The 14760-nt window shown below is 55.1% G+C and overlaps 1 protein-coding gene across 7 annotated transcripts in view; it reads right to left on the bottom strand.

The window, feature by feature from the left end:
* Window positions 1–8463: 8463 nt before the first annotated feature.
* The window catches only part of MAPKAP1 (MAPK associated protein 1), a 224554-nt gene continuing 218257 nt past the window's right edge, over window positions 8464–14760 (bottom strand). For 6 of the 7 annotated variants that reach the window (XM_046667870.1, XM_046667878.1, XM_046667842.1 and 3 more), the window contains 2 exons: window positions 14083–14180; window positions 8464–8987 (listed from right to left, as the gene is read on the bottom strand). In XM_046667870.1, the coding sequence (XP_046523826.1) occupies window positions 8862–8987; window positions 14083–14180 (224 nt within the window). In that variant the 3' untranslated portion in view covers window positions 8464–8861. The remainder of the gene's footprint in view (window positions 8988–14082; window positions 14181–14760) is intronic. The other variant, XR_006889485.1, reaches the window with a different exon arrangement.

A 14760-nucleotide genomic window follows, 5' to 3' on the forward strand; every position in this document is an offset into this window, starting at 1 on the left:
GCAGAGCCGGGAGCCATCAAGCTGACGGGACTCCTGTCCACCAGTGACACATACATTGATGGAAGGCTGGTCTCCGGCATTGGGAGGTGTGGCTGCCGGCTGGGAGCTGCTCTGTGATAGCCTAGGACATCCAGGTCACGTCCTCGAGGGCCCCACAGCATCCTAGACAGGGACATAGACAAGTCCCTCCCCCAAACCCAAAGGCCTCCTTTCCCAGCGTGGGAGACACCAAAGATCCAAGACGAGCTGCCCGGAGGCCCTGCGTCCTGAGAAGTGGAGGACTCATCTGGCAACGACAAGGATGCCCGTTGGGCCCGGGGCTTCGCGCACGCTCAGCTCTGGGTCCCCAGGCCCCCAGGCACCGCATGGGCCCCATGGGGAGGCCGCCTGAGCCCAGAGGGAGGCTGAGGGGCCATCTCTTGCTCACACTCCCCATGGACGGGGTTGGACTTGCCCGCCACTCTCCTTCCGCCTGTGTGGCGAGTTCCTCTTGGGGCTCTTTGCCTTGGAAGCTGTCCTGTCTTCCCCAGGCGTCCACCACTTTGTCCTCTTCCAGTTAGATCACTCAGAGCCAGGTGGGGCCTTTACACAGGAGTGTTCCCAGCCTCCGGCTGCAAACAGGTATGTGGGGAGAAGGCCCCTGGGCCCAGAAGCTCCTGCTACAGACAGCTGCTCATCCATGCCCTAGAGAATGGGTCCACAGAACACGAGTTCCCAAGGACAGGCTCTGTGTCAGACCATTTCTGTACCTTCAGGACCCATGCTGGGCATGGCACAGGGTAGGCATTAGTGGACGCTTGTTGAATGAATGCTGAGTGCTTACATTCCTCCAGAGTTCGGGAACTCACTTCCCGTCAGAACACCGCTCTCATCCTATTAGTGGCTGCCTTGGAAGGACTCCTTGGGCTTCTTCTGGGGCAGGCTCGAGAGGGGTCCCTACCTGGTTCCTGGGTCCCCCCAGCATCCCAAACCAGCAGCAGCTCCCTCCCACTGACGCCTTCCGCTCACCAGGATGGAGACACTCTGTAACAAGCCTGCTGCTTTAGTTGCAGACACTGGTCGGAGCCCAAATTGTGGCTTGTCTCTGTCAATCAATAAATTGTATCACCCCCTGAAAGTGATTAGAAACCCATCTCACCGGATTTCATGTCTCCACATTGTAAATTTCTTATTCTGGCTAAGGACAGCTTGGACGGACGGCCAAGGGAGCCCTTCGCTACACGTGGCGTTGTTCACCATGACTCCTACTGCTCCAAGTCCCTCCTGCGCACCATCTAGCCAGGTCCTCCCCGGAGCCTCGTGAACGAGGTATTGTTTCTGCCCCTATTTCACATATGGGTCCTCAGAGAGATGGAGAGAGTCACTTGAGGACCCTGGCATGGTGACTCATGGCAGGGGGCCGTGGGCCTGGGTCAATGCAGCCCCAGACCCCAAAGTGTGAGGCTGGGGGCCCGAGGGCCCCAGGGAGGCCCCTGACCTCAGCCTCAGAAGCCTAGGCCAGCAGGAAGTCCCCACCCCACTTTCCCCCAAAGGAAGCCGTGAAAGCCCCTCCCTGCCATTTTCAGAGCCTTCCCCTGGCTTTCCCGGGCCCAGCCCCAGGTGGAGAAGTAAAGCGAGGCTACAGCCCACGGGCCCATCATGGGCTTTGCACAGACACCTGTGGGGGTCCCTGCATTGCTGAGTGATTGAGGTCTCACCCTAGGAGCTGGAGTAGGGGTGCAGCTCAGTCAAAATGATCTGCTTGAGCTGGCCACATGTCGTCACCCTTGGCCCCTTAGCAAGGCCAGTCAGGTCCTCCTGGAGCTCACCTCGTCTGTGGAGCTGACACCTCCCCTGTTCCCGTGTGTTGACCGAAACATCGCCAGTGCACTAACTCTGATCTTGGCCCGGTCTGGGGGCAAGAAAACAGACGCAAAGCGTGCGAAGGCCACCTGCCGGCAAGTGACAGAACTAGAGCCTGACGGTAGCTCCCAGGCCATCCTGGCTCCCCGGCCATCCTGGCTCCCCAACCTGGGCTCCTGGGGTGAGTCCTCCTGGTACCAGAAAAGCCACCAGTCACAGGCCCTCCTTCCAGCAAGGAAGCCGAGACTTCCGACACCGCCCCCGGGTTCCAGGTTTGGAACTCCAGAGGAGTAACTCCTAAGACGAGACAGGCACAGAGGTTTGGGGGTAACCTTGCTTCTAGAACCTTCTCTCCTAATTTACAGCCTCCCCCAGCCCTTTTCTCCAAGGCACATCAGCTAAGCCCTTAAAGGAGGCCAGCGCTTGAAGAATGCTAAAAATTTAATGTATGTTAAAAGGGTATTAAATTCTCAACTAAAATGTACATGGAAATATGACATTAAAATATTTTTAGCTTTCAGGAAGCTGGGGGCTGGAATGCTATAATACAGACAGATTTTATCATTTTAAAAAGAGTTAGCCTCACAGTGTTTCTTCCTTATTCAGAGTTAATGCAGGAAGAAAGGAACCCTGCCCGGGGCTACCTAGCCGAACGTGGGCAGGTGTGGGGTGGGGGCCTGGGGCTGCCCTGGAGGCCCGAGGTCCTGTGGGCAGGGGCGGCCTTGCCTGGTGTGTTCCCTGAAAGTATGGGACTGGGTACCCTTGTCTCCGTGGTGCCTGTTACTGATGCCCTTCTGTGCACCACGCCTGTGACATTGTCCCATTTATTCTTCACACAACTCCCTGAAGAAGGTGGGATTCTGTCCCAGTTGTGCAGATGAGAAACTGGCTCAGAGAGGTTGAGTCATGGGTCTGGGGTCACACAGCAGGGAGGCAAGTTTTTATTCCCTCTCCAGATTCTCAGCTCAGTCTTGAGGGTGTTTGAATATTCACTCACCAGGCCGCCTCCTCCCTCGCTGGTTCCCTGGGGCTGGAGCAGGGCTTCCCTGGGGCCCAGCCCTAGTCTGACCCCCACCTCCACTCCAGCTCCTGCTCTCATCTCTCCCGGGCCCCTCGGGTAAAGCAGCCTTCTCTGCCAGCCCAGAGGATGTGCTCAGAGGTTTGTGGGCTGGAGGGGAGAGTTTATGCAGCAAGCGCTGGCTGCCCACCCCTCCCCCCCAGTGCCAGGCCCTGGGCTGGGTGCTGAGGGTCCAAAGATAACTCAGGCCTGCCCCCCCCCAGAAGTGGGGTTTGCCTTCATGAGGTCTGTTCCTGAGTCCTTTCCAGGAAGGGTCTCTCGGGAGGGGTGTGCAGGGGCTGGGAGATGTGACCGGCTGTGACTTCTACACGGGAGGCATGTGCTGGCTCCAGGGCTGACCCCTGGTGCTCAGTGTATCCCTGATTCATGCTAGTGCCTCCCTGCCCATCTCCAGGGTTGGGGCATCCAGCTCTAAGAGGCCTGGGAGCCGGGGGGCGGGGGGACACCTTGTGACCAGGCCTGGGGTGATTTGGCATCACTGAAGCAGAGCTCCAGTCCCTGGCCTTGAATGACAGATCAAAGTGGAGACTTGCCCTTTTCCACTCACTACCATAGGGCTCCCTGTAGCTTGTGGCTGCCTGGCCTGGCTCCAGTCTCAGTCCCGAGTCTTAAGGAGCAGCGTCCTGATCCTGCATTAGGAGGGCTGGCCCCAGGGACAGGCAGAGCAGGGGTCCCTGACCCAGCTGCCCCTCCCCAAGTCCACTCTGCTCCAGGCACCCTCCGCCTGCCAGCTCTGCTGCCCTGTGACCCAGCGAGTGAGGAGCCCGTCTGCAAAGCCCCATCGTACCACAGGTCTCGGTTGAGGGAGGGCCTGGCCCTGGTGACTGTTCTCTCCCCAGCACAGGCGGGGGTGCTGACTGGGGCTGGCCATCCCAGGGAACCCCGTGTAGAAGCTGAACACACTGCAGCCACTGGACCTTCACCACTGAGATGAGCTCTTACTGTCTCCATTTTGCAGACAGGGAAACTGAGGCTGAGAGAGATTAAAGGTGTCCTCAGTCACCCGGCTGGACAAGGGCAGGGCTCTGTGACTGTGTCCTGGTCGCCCTGAGGAGGCCCCCTGGGCCCCTCTGGGGAGTGACAGCCCTTCCCACCCTTTGGGCCACAGCCACAGGCCAGAGAGCGAGGAGAGTGGCTCAGCCTGGCAGCCAGCTCTGGTCCCAGGAGAAAGCCGGGGCTGGGCGGTAGAAATGACCACTCGCTGCTGGCGGGCCCCTCCCTGCTGCCGCACCTCCGGGACGTCACTCATTGGCAGTTAAAAATCTATTGTGACTTGTCAGAAAAATGAATAAATGGGCACATTAGCTTTTCATTCCAGACCTCAGCATCTGTTTGTCTAATCAGGAGGGAGAGCGGGCAAGTCGCAGGGCCGCTGCCCGGCTGATGTAAGTTTTCCTCTGTCAGCGGAGTTTACATGGGTAATGAACAGGCCTGGCGAGCTGAAATATAATCCCATTACGCTGACGAGATTATGGGCCTTTGAGACTTCACAAATCACTCTTGGGGCTTTTCCGGCAACACCACCCTGTTGGGATTTTGCATTTAAGCAGTGGTGTCTGGAGGGAGCACAAGCCTGGTTTAACCCTTCTCTCTCCTGTGCTGCTTTCCGAGTAGCTGGGTCACCCCGGTGGGGCATCAGTGGAGCCTTGAGGATCTGGGCCGTTTGGGCCCCATCGGCCAAGACGGAGGCCCAGCGAGGCTGGGGACAGCTTGGCGGGGCGGTGCGGGGGAGGCCAGAGAGCCAACCCTCCCGCTTCCCAACTGCATGGCCTCAGATGAGGGACTGTGCTTCTCTGCCTCAGTTTCCTCATCTGTAGAATGAGGATTAGGTGGGTGTGAGGATGGACCAAGAAAATAGTTAATAAAATAGTAACTAACCTTAGCTGAGAGCTTCATCAGAGGCAGGGGGCAGACACAGATAGAAGAATGGAGAGTTGACTTAGCTTATGTTTGCCTGTGGTCATCCACGACATGATTTCAGGGGTATGCAGATGGGCACTCCAGGGCCCCAGGCCCCGGGGGGGCCTAGCCCCCCTCGGACAGACTGATCCCTGTGGGGAGCTCTGGGATGGAGCCCGTTGCTTATCCCCAGTTCAGAGGCAGGAGCACAATGTGCCGTGCTTGAGCTCACAGCCCAGGGCATGGGGAGCTGGGATTTGGGCCCCAGTCCGCACCCTGGGCCTCTGAGTTCAAGCTGGGGGGGAGCCCCCACTTTCCCTTCCCTTCTGCTTCCCGTTCTCCCTCACTGCTGGGAGAAGGAGAGCACCCCGGGGCAGCACAGCAAGAGTCAGTTGGCAGGAGCCGGGCCAGGAGCTGGGCAGCCGGTCCTGCCAGGGCTACCCCCACGGAGGGCCTGGTGGCCCCTTGGGCCTGACACCGATGTGGGCACTGGGGAGCAGGGTGCGGGTGGCTGGGCAGGGCTGGCTCGGACAGAGGCACAAGCCCCTTCTCCTCCAGCCTCAGGCTCCTCCAGCCTCGGGACTCCCTCTTCAGCCCACACTGCAGCCTCCAGGCTTACCCCACTGGGAAACAAAAGCTGCCGATGCTGTGCCTGGGGCGCGGAGAAACCACGGCGGCTCCCTCCTGGGGTGAGTGTGGAGGGGGGCCACAGCCCCAACCCACCCCATCCTCTGTCCTCGTCCTCGGCTCCATGCGTCACCTCATCACAGGTGTCCTCGAGCTCCAAGAGGGGAAGGTCACACTGTGCAGGGTACAGGAAGCTGCAAGTGTCCCGCTCCAACGGGGCTGATGAGGGCCCCGGCCTTGCAGGGCTGTGGCGCCACACCTCTGGCCTCCAGCGTCTGCCCCGGCTGCTCTCCCCGGCCTCCCGGCTCCTCTGCCTGGCGCCTTCCAGGTCCATGTTTGTCCCCACAGCGCCTCCATGGCATTCCCTGTGGTGTGGCCTGGGGGTCACCTGCCCCCCTCCGGCCTCACCAGACTGTAAGCATCTCGGCGTTGTGGGGTCTCGCTGCCCTCTCTGCCCTGCTGCTTTGCAGTCCCTGCCCTGCGGAGAGGGAACCCAAAGCAGCAGCTGGCAGGGTTTCAGGGAGGTGACAAGGGTGGGGATCACCTTCCAGCTTTTTAACCCATGAGGAGAAGACTCAGAGGAATGTCAGTGTGGTCTCCCAACAGCTGATGGGCCTTCCAGGGCAGCAGTGACACTGGGCCTACGGGCCCAGGTAGGAAGAGTGTTAGGAGGCAGCTGCTGCTCAGAGTGGGAAGAGGGGTCCAACATGCAGAGGCCAGTGGCACAGTGTTGAGAAAGTTTTGGCAGGCTGTTACTGAAGGTCAGCCAAGGGTGACCAAGTTGGTCAACAAGGAAAAGCACTGACCTGAACGGTAGTGAGTGCCCCGTTGCTAGAGGTATGTAAGCAGAGGCTCAAAGACTCTGGGAAGGAACTTGGACTTACTGCCCCAAGACAGGAGGGTGGAGTAAATGACCTCACAGTGTTTCTCTACTCCCAGAATTCTCATTCAGAAGCAGAGAAGCTGCTGCAAGTTTTGGCAAAGAGAAACCATTGGAAGGCAGACTGTGATTCTGAGACATTTAAGACATTTTCTAGAAAGGTCTGCAGAGGTCACCTAATCCAGCACCTTCATTTACAGATGAGGAAACTGGGGCCCCAAGGAGGCAGTGCTTGGCACAGGGCCACGAGGCCGCTGGCTGAGGAGGGCAGAGCCCAGGGGGTAGGAGCGAGCTGCGGTGTCAGTCACGGTGTCCTGGACAAAAGGTGAGAGAGACCCTTCCCAGCCTGAGTCCTCAGGTCTGGAACAGAGGTGACGACAGGACCTGCCAGAGGCGCTGCGGGAGTGACACGGGCTCATGCGCATTTATAAAGGGCCACGCACAGCCTGCCTGGCACCCAGCAGGCTCCAGGGCCCAGCACCCAGGCTGTCAGGCCACCCACACTTGGCGAAGTCCCAGTCGTGAGCTGATACCCGCCGGGTGGGGCCCCCGGAGCCAGGGCAGGAGATGCTGCTGCACCGGCAGGGCGGCCGCAGGGGCGCTTCGGTTTACCTGGGGGCGCTGAGCTCCCGCTAGGTCAAGCCTGTCCCTGAGGAGCTCACGGTCTTATCTTAAAATCCACAAACACGGTGTGAAAGGGGCCGAGAAAACCTGATTTAAATCGTCTGGATCTTTGATTGACCTGGGCGGTGGTCACAGTGTTCTCCGTAAATTACTCCTTCCAGTGGACACGGGTTTTACATAAACCACGTGTGCTCTATTCCACAACATGAGAACGGTGCTGATTTTGTGAGTGGAGGAGGTGATGGTTTCAATGTCACCCTTGAGTGCAGAGGCTCATCCTGTCTTGCTCAGCATTTAGGGAGGCCCACGGTGCATTTTAGAGACATTTGGTACCATGTCAACTGCCAGCAACTGTCACCACCCAGAGTGATTCACCTAGAGTCAATGTCTTTAGGATAATGGATTCAAGACTTCAAGAATTCAAAGCAATATGCAAACCAAAGTATTTATATGACTTTTATTTTAATATTGAATATGTCACAAGATTTAATGACCAAATTAGTCATTTACATTTTTCAAAGATATCTAAATATAAAATTGCTAAAAATTCAAATACAGATAGCAAGCTACAAATAATATTTCTTTTGTTTCTGGGGTGGGTAGGAATGGAAGACATTAGAAAAGGATGCTTCTGTTGGCTGAACAAGGATCAGAATGAGAGGAGTTCATTAAAATGACCCCTGTGCAAAGAAACCCACTCGGCTCTGAGATGCTGTTTTCCTCACATCTCTTCCTGTACGACAATTTAAAAAACTGTTTGAAATGCAGGTCCTCAGTGAGACACCCGGTCCTCGACCCTGGCCAGGGACAGCGTGAATGGACGTCACCCTGGCAGGGACACTGGAGGGGCTGGCGAGGACCGCAGAGGCATCTGGTGTAGCCAGAGGTGTGGTGTCAGGGGACGCCTGATCCCTTGCCCTCCCTCGCAGGAAGGGGACCCCGTGGTGCAGGCTCCCTGTGCCCCCGCCCCTGTCTCTGCTCACTGTGCTCCCTGATACAGTGAAGAGCGGCAGGCACTGCGAGGAGAGGAAGAAGGGAGCCGAGACTCTTCCGACTCCAGGGAAAATCCACATGCAGGTCTACTTGCTAGCTGAGACATACACTGGCTATTTAAGAAATGGAAAAGCCCCCTTCCAGCCCCGAGCTCAGTGTGACTGGAAGACCAGCCGCCGCCCCAGCCTCCCAGCGCCCACGCCTTCGCACAGTCCTGCGTCTCTGAAATCAGAGGCACTGGGATGTGCCCAGGAGAGAAGGCTCCTGAAGGGGAAGATGGCAGCCTCAGACACACATCATTAGGTGCCCCTTCCTAACTTTAGTAGGATACTATCCTCAAAGCAATGCACTCATTTAAACAAATGGTATAGTTAAGACTATTGACTAAGCCCTAAACATTTCTTCTGAGAAATCGAGCCATAGCTTTTCCAATCTGCCTGTTCAATATGGGAACAGATTTTAAAGAGAATAACATAATCAATCCTCTGCCCCAAAGAATGGTCCATCATACCAACCATGATAAAGAGTACACCTGTTTATTAAAAGGAAAAAAAGAAATGTACATTTTTGTTCTTCATTTGTTTTAAGAAATTTGATCAAGTAGCAGGGAGACGGCTGGCACGGCTATGTACATCCTCGGGCAGTGAAGAGGGCGGGGCAGCACGGGCTCCTCTGCTGTCATCTGGCCCCCCGGGCACTGCTAATCTAAGCCACTGCCGCCCAGGCTCCGGTCCCGTGGAAATGTCCCCAGCTCCGTTCTAGGGGTGCTCCCCTTCCCCAAGAGCCCACCAGCCCTGTGCTGTGAGCCGGGGCCGGCCTCCCCTGGAGGACTGCAGGGCACAGGGTGGGCTCGAGGGCCACCTGGCCCTGGCAGGCAGGCTCTGAGCTACGGCAACAGATTGAGGCTGGAGGCCAGTGTCATTGCTGCCCGGACTTCTTCTCCTTCTGGAAGCTGAAGCTTGTACGTCTGTTCAGTTTTCTTTGTTTTTGAGCAAAATAGTCCGCGCGGGCAGTGCTTGCTCGGGATTCCAGGATGTAGTTAACCTAGGGAGCAAGAGGACACAGCCCAGTCACTCCCAGCCACTCTGCCCGCCCGGGCAAGGGACGGAAGGGCCCGCCTGCAGCTGGGGGCCCGCAGGGCCAGTGCCCTCCTTACACGAAGTCGAGTCATCACGGTGACCTGGCCGGCTGGGACCGAAGCCCGCTTTACGACAGAAGATAGAGGCCTAGAGAAGACAAGCAGCCCGTCTGGGTCTCGGAGTCATCAGTGGTGGGGCTTTTTTGATTCCAGAGCCTGCCTTCCCTCCTCAGCGCATGCTGCCTCCCAGGAGGCTGTGCACCGGGCTTCCTGGTTCTGCTCCTCACCTGCTGAGCCTCGGGCTCACACATAACTTCCCTCAGCCCCACGTTCTCATCTGAAAGACGAGAACATCACAAGGATGAAAAACAAGCCAAAACGAGGCTCTAGATTCAGCCTGCCACCAGCAGGCCCAGAGCTGCCAACTATGGTCTTTCACTTACCGCTTACAAGCACCCTACCTGCCAGGCTCACCTGATAAAAAATGAGGCCTAGGGAAGAGGGCCGAGCTGACCAGGATCACCCAGAGGTCAGGGTCAAAGCTGGGAGAGGAGCCATGACAGCCCCGTGGGAAGTATGCAGCCTGGCTGCCTTGCAGGTCACCACACAGACGAGGAGCTCGCCCTGCATGCCGCTGCTCCCACGTAAGTCTCTTGGGGTCTTGTCACATCCCCATGTGTGGACCTGCCACGTGCTGGGTGGCAGCTGCATGTATAGTCATTGTCACCAGTACCTTTTACTGAGCACCTGCTATGTCTGAGCCTGGCCCCCTGCTTGGTTCAAGGGACAAGGAAAAAGTAAGACTTGGTTCCTGTGCTGAGAAGCTCACAGCCTAGTGAGTGTCCAACAGTGTGACAAGTGTGACAATGGATACAGCAGACGCACAAAGGAACGCGTAACTATCGGGGTGGTGTGGGGCAGGGAGGCCAGTGGAGGGCCTGAACATGCTGAGTTTGAGAGTTAGTAGGAGTTTGGGGTGTACAAGGGGCAGGGGAGAAGCAGCAGGCACTGAGGCATGGCAGCAGACCACAGCGAAGGGGTGTCCAGTCGAGGGGAGGCTGGGGGGCCCAAGGACGAGCCCAGGCAGCAGCAGCAGCGCTGACGTGCTCTCCAAGGATGAACCCACTAAACCTTCACGAGAGCCTAATGAGATGGGTGCCACTATCATCCCCACTGCACAGACGAGAAAACCGAGGACCAGAAAGGTAATGTCGTTTACTCAAGGTCACAAAGCTACTAAGTGTCTGGGCCAGGGCCTTGGGTAACACACCTTCCAGCTCTCCAGGCCCCCGGCCTCCTCAGAAGCACCCAGCTCCTCACCTCCTGAGACACCACCCCTCCCCCACCCCCAGCCACCCTCTGGCTGGGCTTTTTGTGAACAAACACCATCTCTCTTTACTCTCAAATATCTAAAAGTTATGACTAGAAACCCCAGCATTTTTGGCGAGTGAAACCAGCCACCACCTCTGCCGATTCTACTCTGTGGGCCATGTGCTGCGCCCGGAGGAGCGGGGAGGCCTCTGCTAACTGAGAAAGAGCCCGAGGCACGGGGTGGCAGCCGGGACAGCGCCTGCCAGGGTGCCGAGGCCCCAACGCCGTGTCCCTCCGAACTTTCTGCTCTGATGGTCGCCGGCAGCAGGCGTGAGAGGATGGTGTGTGAGGACAGAAGGCCTGACATGCTCGGCCCACTGCCTTGCCAAGTGACCAGCTGAGAGCAATAAATCATGAGACCGCGGGCCACTGACGATTTGGGACAGCACAGACACTGCAGGGAAATAGGCGGTCTCACTGTTCTTAGCAAGAGCGATCTCTGGATTACAGTGTTTACACACTCAGCCAACCCAGTGTTTTCAGTATATTTTTGGCACATATAACTTGACAAAAGCATTTTAAAATGATCCTTAACAAGCCAACTATTCCCTAAATTTATTATCTTCAGTCCTTTGTGATAATCACATAGATAATTTTAATGGAAGATTAACGTAATAATCAAAAGGTAAAAACGCCCTTTGGTCTGCCATTAGCTGGTTAATATGCTATGGCTTAAAACTTGCACAATTTTATGCACTATAGAGTGTTTCACTTTCAATGCATTTTACAGCTTAAGGCATAAAAATATAGGGAGTTTTCATGGTCAATAAAGCTACAGCCTCCATCACTTGATCACGAGAAGAACTCGATTGAAGAGACCAATGATTCCTCCGAGAGTCATCGCAGAGCCTGCAGAATTAGGGACCACACACGGCTTAGCTCAATGACTTCTGGGGTGGGAGGGGTAGGTCTGGAATTCCTCAGGGCTCGGTTCCAGTTGAGGCTCTGCCCTCACGCGCTCTGTGGCCTTGGGCCTCGATCTCTTCATCTACAAAATGGGGATAATAATGTCTACACTCTGCAGGGCAGTGGTGAAGACCAGATGAGAGATAATGTACATAAAGTGGCCTGCATGCAGTTGGTGCTCAATAAACGGGAGCCATTACTATTTCCACGTGGGGGAAAGACGCTGAGATGAAATAACTTGATGGAGCGTTGCCTGTTCTTCATAGTTTCTTTGACTTTGTGGCCCTTGTTTCCTCCCTTCCGTTTCAGTCCAAAGCTTTCATTTTACACACAACTCCTGAATTCCAGCACCACCACGTGATTACTTGAGTCTAACTCTGACCCCTGAGGAGGCTCCAAAGGAAACATTTCTGCCAAGTTCCCGGACACAGGGCCGGGGCCACCACCACTGGGTGTTGGTGCAAAGCTCACAAAGACACAGTGGGAACGGCAGACAAGGCTAAGTGTTTAAACTGCTATAAAAATCAGAGATAGGAGAAGTGAAATTTAATCTTCCATCAGGATCATGGTCATTAGCTCTCTAAGTAAATCAGTCCTGGGTACAGTGTGACTCTCCTGGAGTCTTGCACAGCATGCAATATTTCTACAAACATTTTGATATGAAAACAGACATTTTAGGGGAGGTGAAAGGCCTGAGGGATTTTGCAGAAAAGCATCTGCTTCGAGGGAGCATTTGGTCTTGTAAAATGATTTCTCTGCACTTGCTCTTCCACAGTCTCATACTGAAGTCATAAACCTGTGTTTCTGTCATCAATCTGCTGTTGTGAAAATTATTTTGATGTCAAACACAGGATTATAATTTTACTAGAATCCTTCTCAAGTCTTGAATATTTTAATGCTGGCTATAAAAAAAAGCCCAGCCCCTGACGGGGGAATGGAATATTTCTTTACCTAGTCCCAAACCTCTGCACAGGTTCCGCGCGCTGTCTCGTGACAACCTGACAAGTAACTCTCAGCTTGCTGGTTTCAAGCACTCCAGGCAGGCACTCTGTCCCCACTGCCTGGGCCACAGGGACTCTGATCTCCCTTCCACCCAACTGACCGGGCTACCCTGCCTCGGCTCCAAACTGTCTCCCAGAAGCTTTATCCTTTCATTCTCACCTACTACTTTTGAAAATCTTTGCAGCCATGACGAATTTGCCTCAAAATATTTCTGTAAAACACTTCCATTTTGCTGAAACCTCCCATTCAACTCCTTAAGGCTACACACATCTGAAGGGTTAGGAGCATGGGTTCTGGAATCTGGGGTCAAGGTCTAGTTCTGCCAGTCATGGTCCTAGATAAGTTACTTTTTTTCTGAGTCTCGGTCCTCATCTAGGAAATGGGAACAATTTTACGTCACTACCTCAGAGAGTTGTGAAGATTCAATGAAATGGGTGCAAAGGGCCTAGCCAAGGTCGTGCGCTCTGCAATCCCAAAGTGCAGCTCAGCTACTTTTATTATTATTACTTGATGCCTTCTACTCTGAAGAAGAGCACGAATAATAATCTAGCAGGTTTACCATCTCTCACTTGATTTGTGTTCTAACAGCCCTCTGCTGGGGTGGGGCAGTGTTGCTACCATGATCCCACTTTACAGGCAGAGAAACTGAGGCCCCGAGAGCTGATGTGACAAGCCAGAGTCACACAACTAGGGGTGGGGAGTGCCCCTCTGGCTCTAAGCCCAGGTCTGCCAAAGTAGCTGTTTTCTTATCTGATCAGTCTACATAAGATTTGGCTTGAAGAAAGGATTCTCCATTTGGAAGTCTGACAACCATGAGTCCAGGGCTACTGGAGTGTGGTGCACAGACCAGCAGCCTGGGCAGCACCCGGGAGCTTCTTAGAAATGCACCATCTAGGCCCTACCCCAGACCTCCCAAACCAACGAGACCCCAGGGGAGCTCTCCAAGGCCCAGCTCCACTCTGCGAGGGTCTGTGGGGCCTGGCCCCTCCAGCCTCACTCTGCTCCAGCCACACGGGCCTGCGGGCAGCCGTGTGGCCCCACTGTGCTTGCCCTGTCTCTCTGCCCCTTCACAGGCTGCTCCCTGTCTGAAATGCCTTTTCTCTCTCCTCTGGTAAAATCTGTGCTTTTTCATCCATCTTTCAGGGTTCAGCTCTCCCTGCCTCCCCACACCAAATCATTTTACCCTTTACACACCCGCATGGCGCCTTGGTGACCGTTTAACAATCTCTTTCTAATTTTCATGTTCACTGTCTGTCTCCTCTGCCAGGGAAAAAGCTCTCTGAGGGGAGGGGCTGGGTCTGTGGCTGCAGGACCAGCCTGGCACCCAGAGGTGCTCAGTGAGCACTGCTGAGATATGGTAACACACAATTCTACCATAAAGTGGGGCATATTAGAACAGGCTGCTAAAATTATCTTGAGTATATTACCTCATGTATCTTCAAATGATAACAATAATTTCCTCAGAGTCTGTTCCAGGAGCCTCAAGGAGCTCCTGACAAAGGATGGAAGGAAATAAATGGTGCAGGAAAGGATAAATAAATACAGAAGAACCAGAATTACTAATGGGCTGGGAGGAGGGTGGGGGCAGGCCTGCTTGGCTGAAATGGCTGCAGAGCCGCTGACCTGCAGGGGGCTCAGGGCACAGGTGCTCACAGCCAAGTGACCGCGAGGCAGCGAGTTCCGCCTCTGCAAACCCGGCCCGGGACCTTGTCCAGTGCCAGGAGACGCGGGGGCTGCGGCCAGCACTGCACCCCTATACCTGGGCCCAGAAGGAGCACTCACCTTGAGCACGATTTCATTGACGGTAGCAGCGTCAGATTCAAAGTAGAGGTGTTTATAGTCGTGATTGCTTAGATACGTGAGTTTAAATATTGCGTGACCTGGAGAGAGAAGAGAGAGAAAAGGCAGTGTTGGGGGGCTCTGGTGGGTTACTCATGGGGAAGGCCCCCACGTTCTCCCCTTATCATTCCAGTCCAAGTGAGAGCAAGTGGAGGCTGTGTGACAACTACTCTTCCCAGGAGTAGCTCAGTAAAACAGAACAATTTCACACGGCTAGTTAGGTCCCATTCCACTCTGGAGTGCGTTCAGGGAAGCGCCACGTTAGGAAGGCTTTAGGAACTACTTCACAATCATTACACGGGAAAGGTGGTAGTTTAAGGTAGAAGACCAATTAACTCCAAATTATTACTCTGAAAATAAAATAACTGTGCTTAACGGCAAATAAATGAGCAACAGGAAGGAGAAAGGCCGAGAGTAATGCTATTACGGGGCTTCTCCATAGCTCTGGCTCCTGCCGGCAGGGGGAGTCCTGCTCTGTGGCCCCGTGTGGAAGCCGCTCCCAGGGCCTCCGGTCACTTCTACCCTGGAAGGATGGGTGGACTGGAGGGGGAAAGCTGGCACTTCCCAAAGCAGATAGACCTCAGGGGGTCAGATCCTCTGCACACACAGATGCCATCCAGA

Source organism: Equus quagga, chromosome 1, assembly GCF_021613505.1.
Source record: "Equus quagga isolate Etosha38 chromosome 1, UCLA_HA_Equagga_1.0, whole genome shotgun sequence".
Classification (NCBI taxonomy): domain Eukaryota; kingdom Metazoa; phylum Chordata; class Mammalia; order Perissodactyla; family Equidae; genus Equus; species Equus quagga.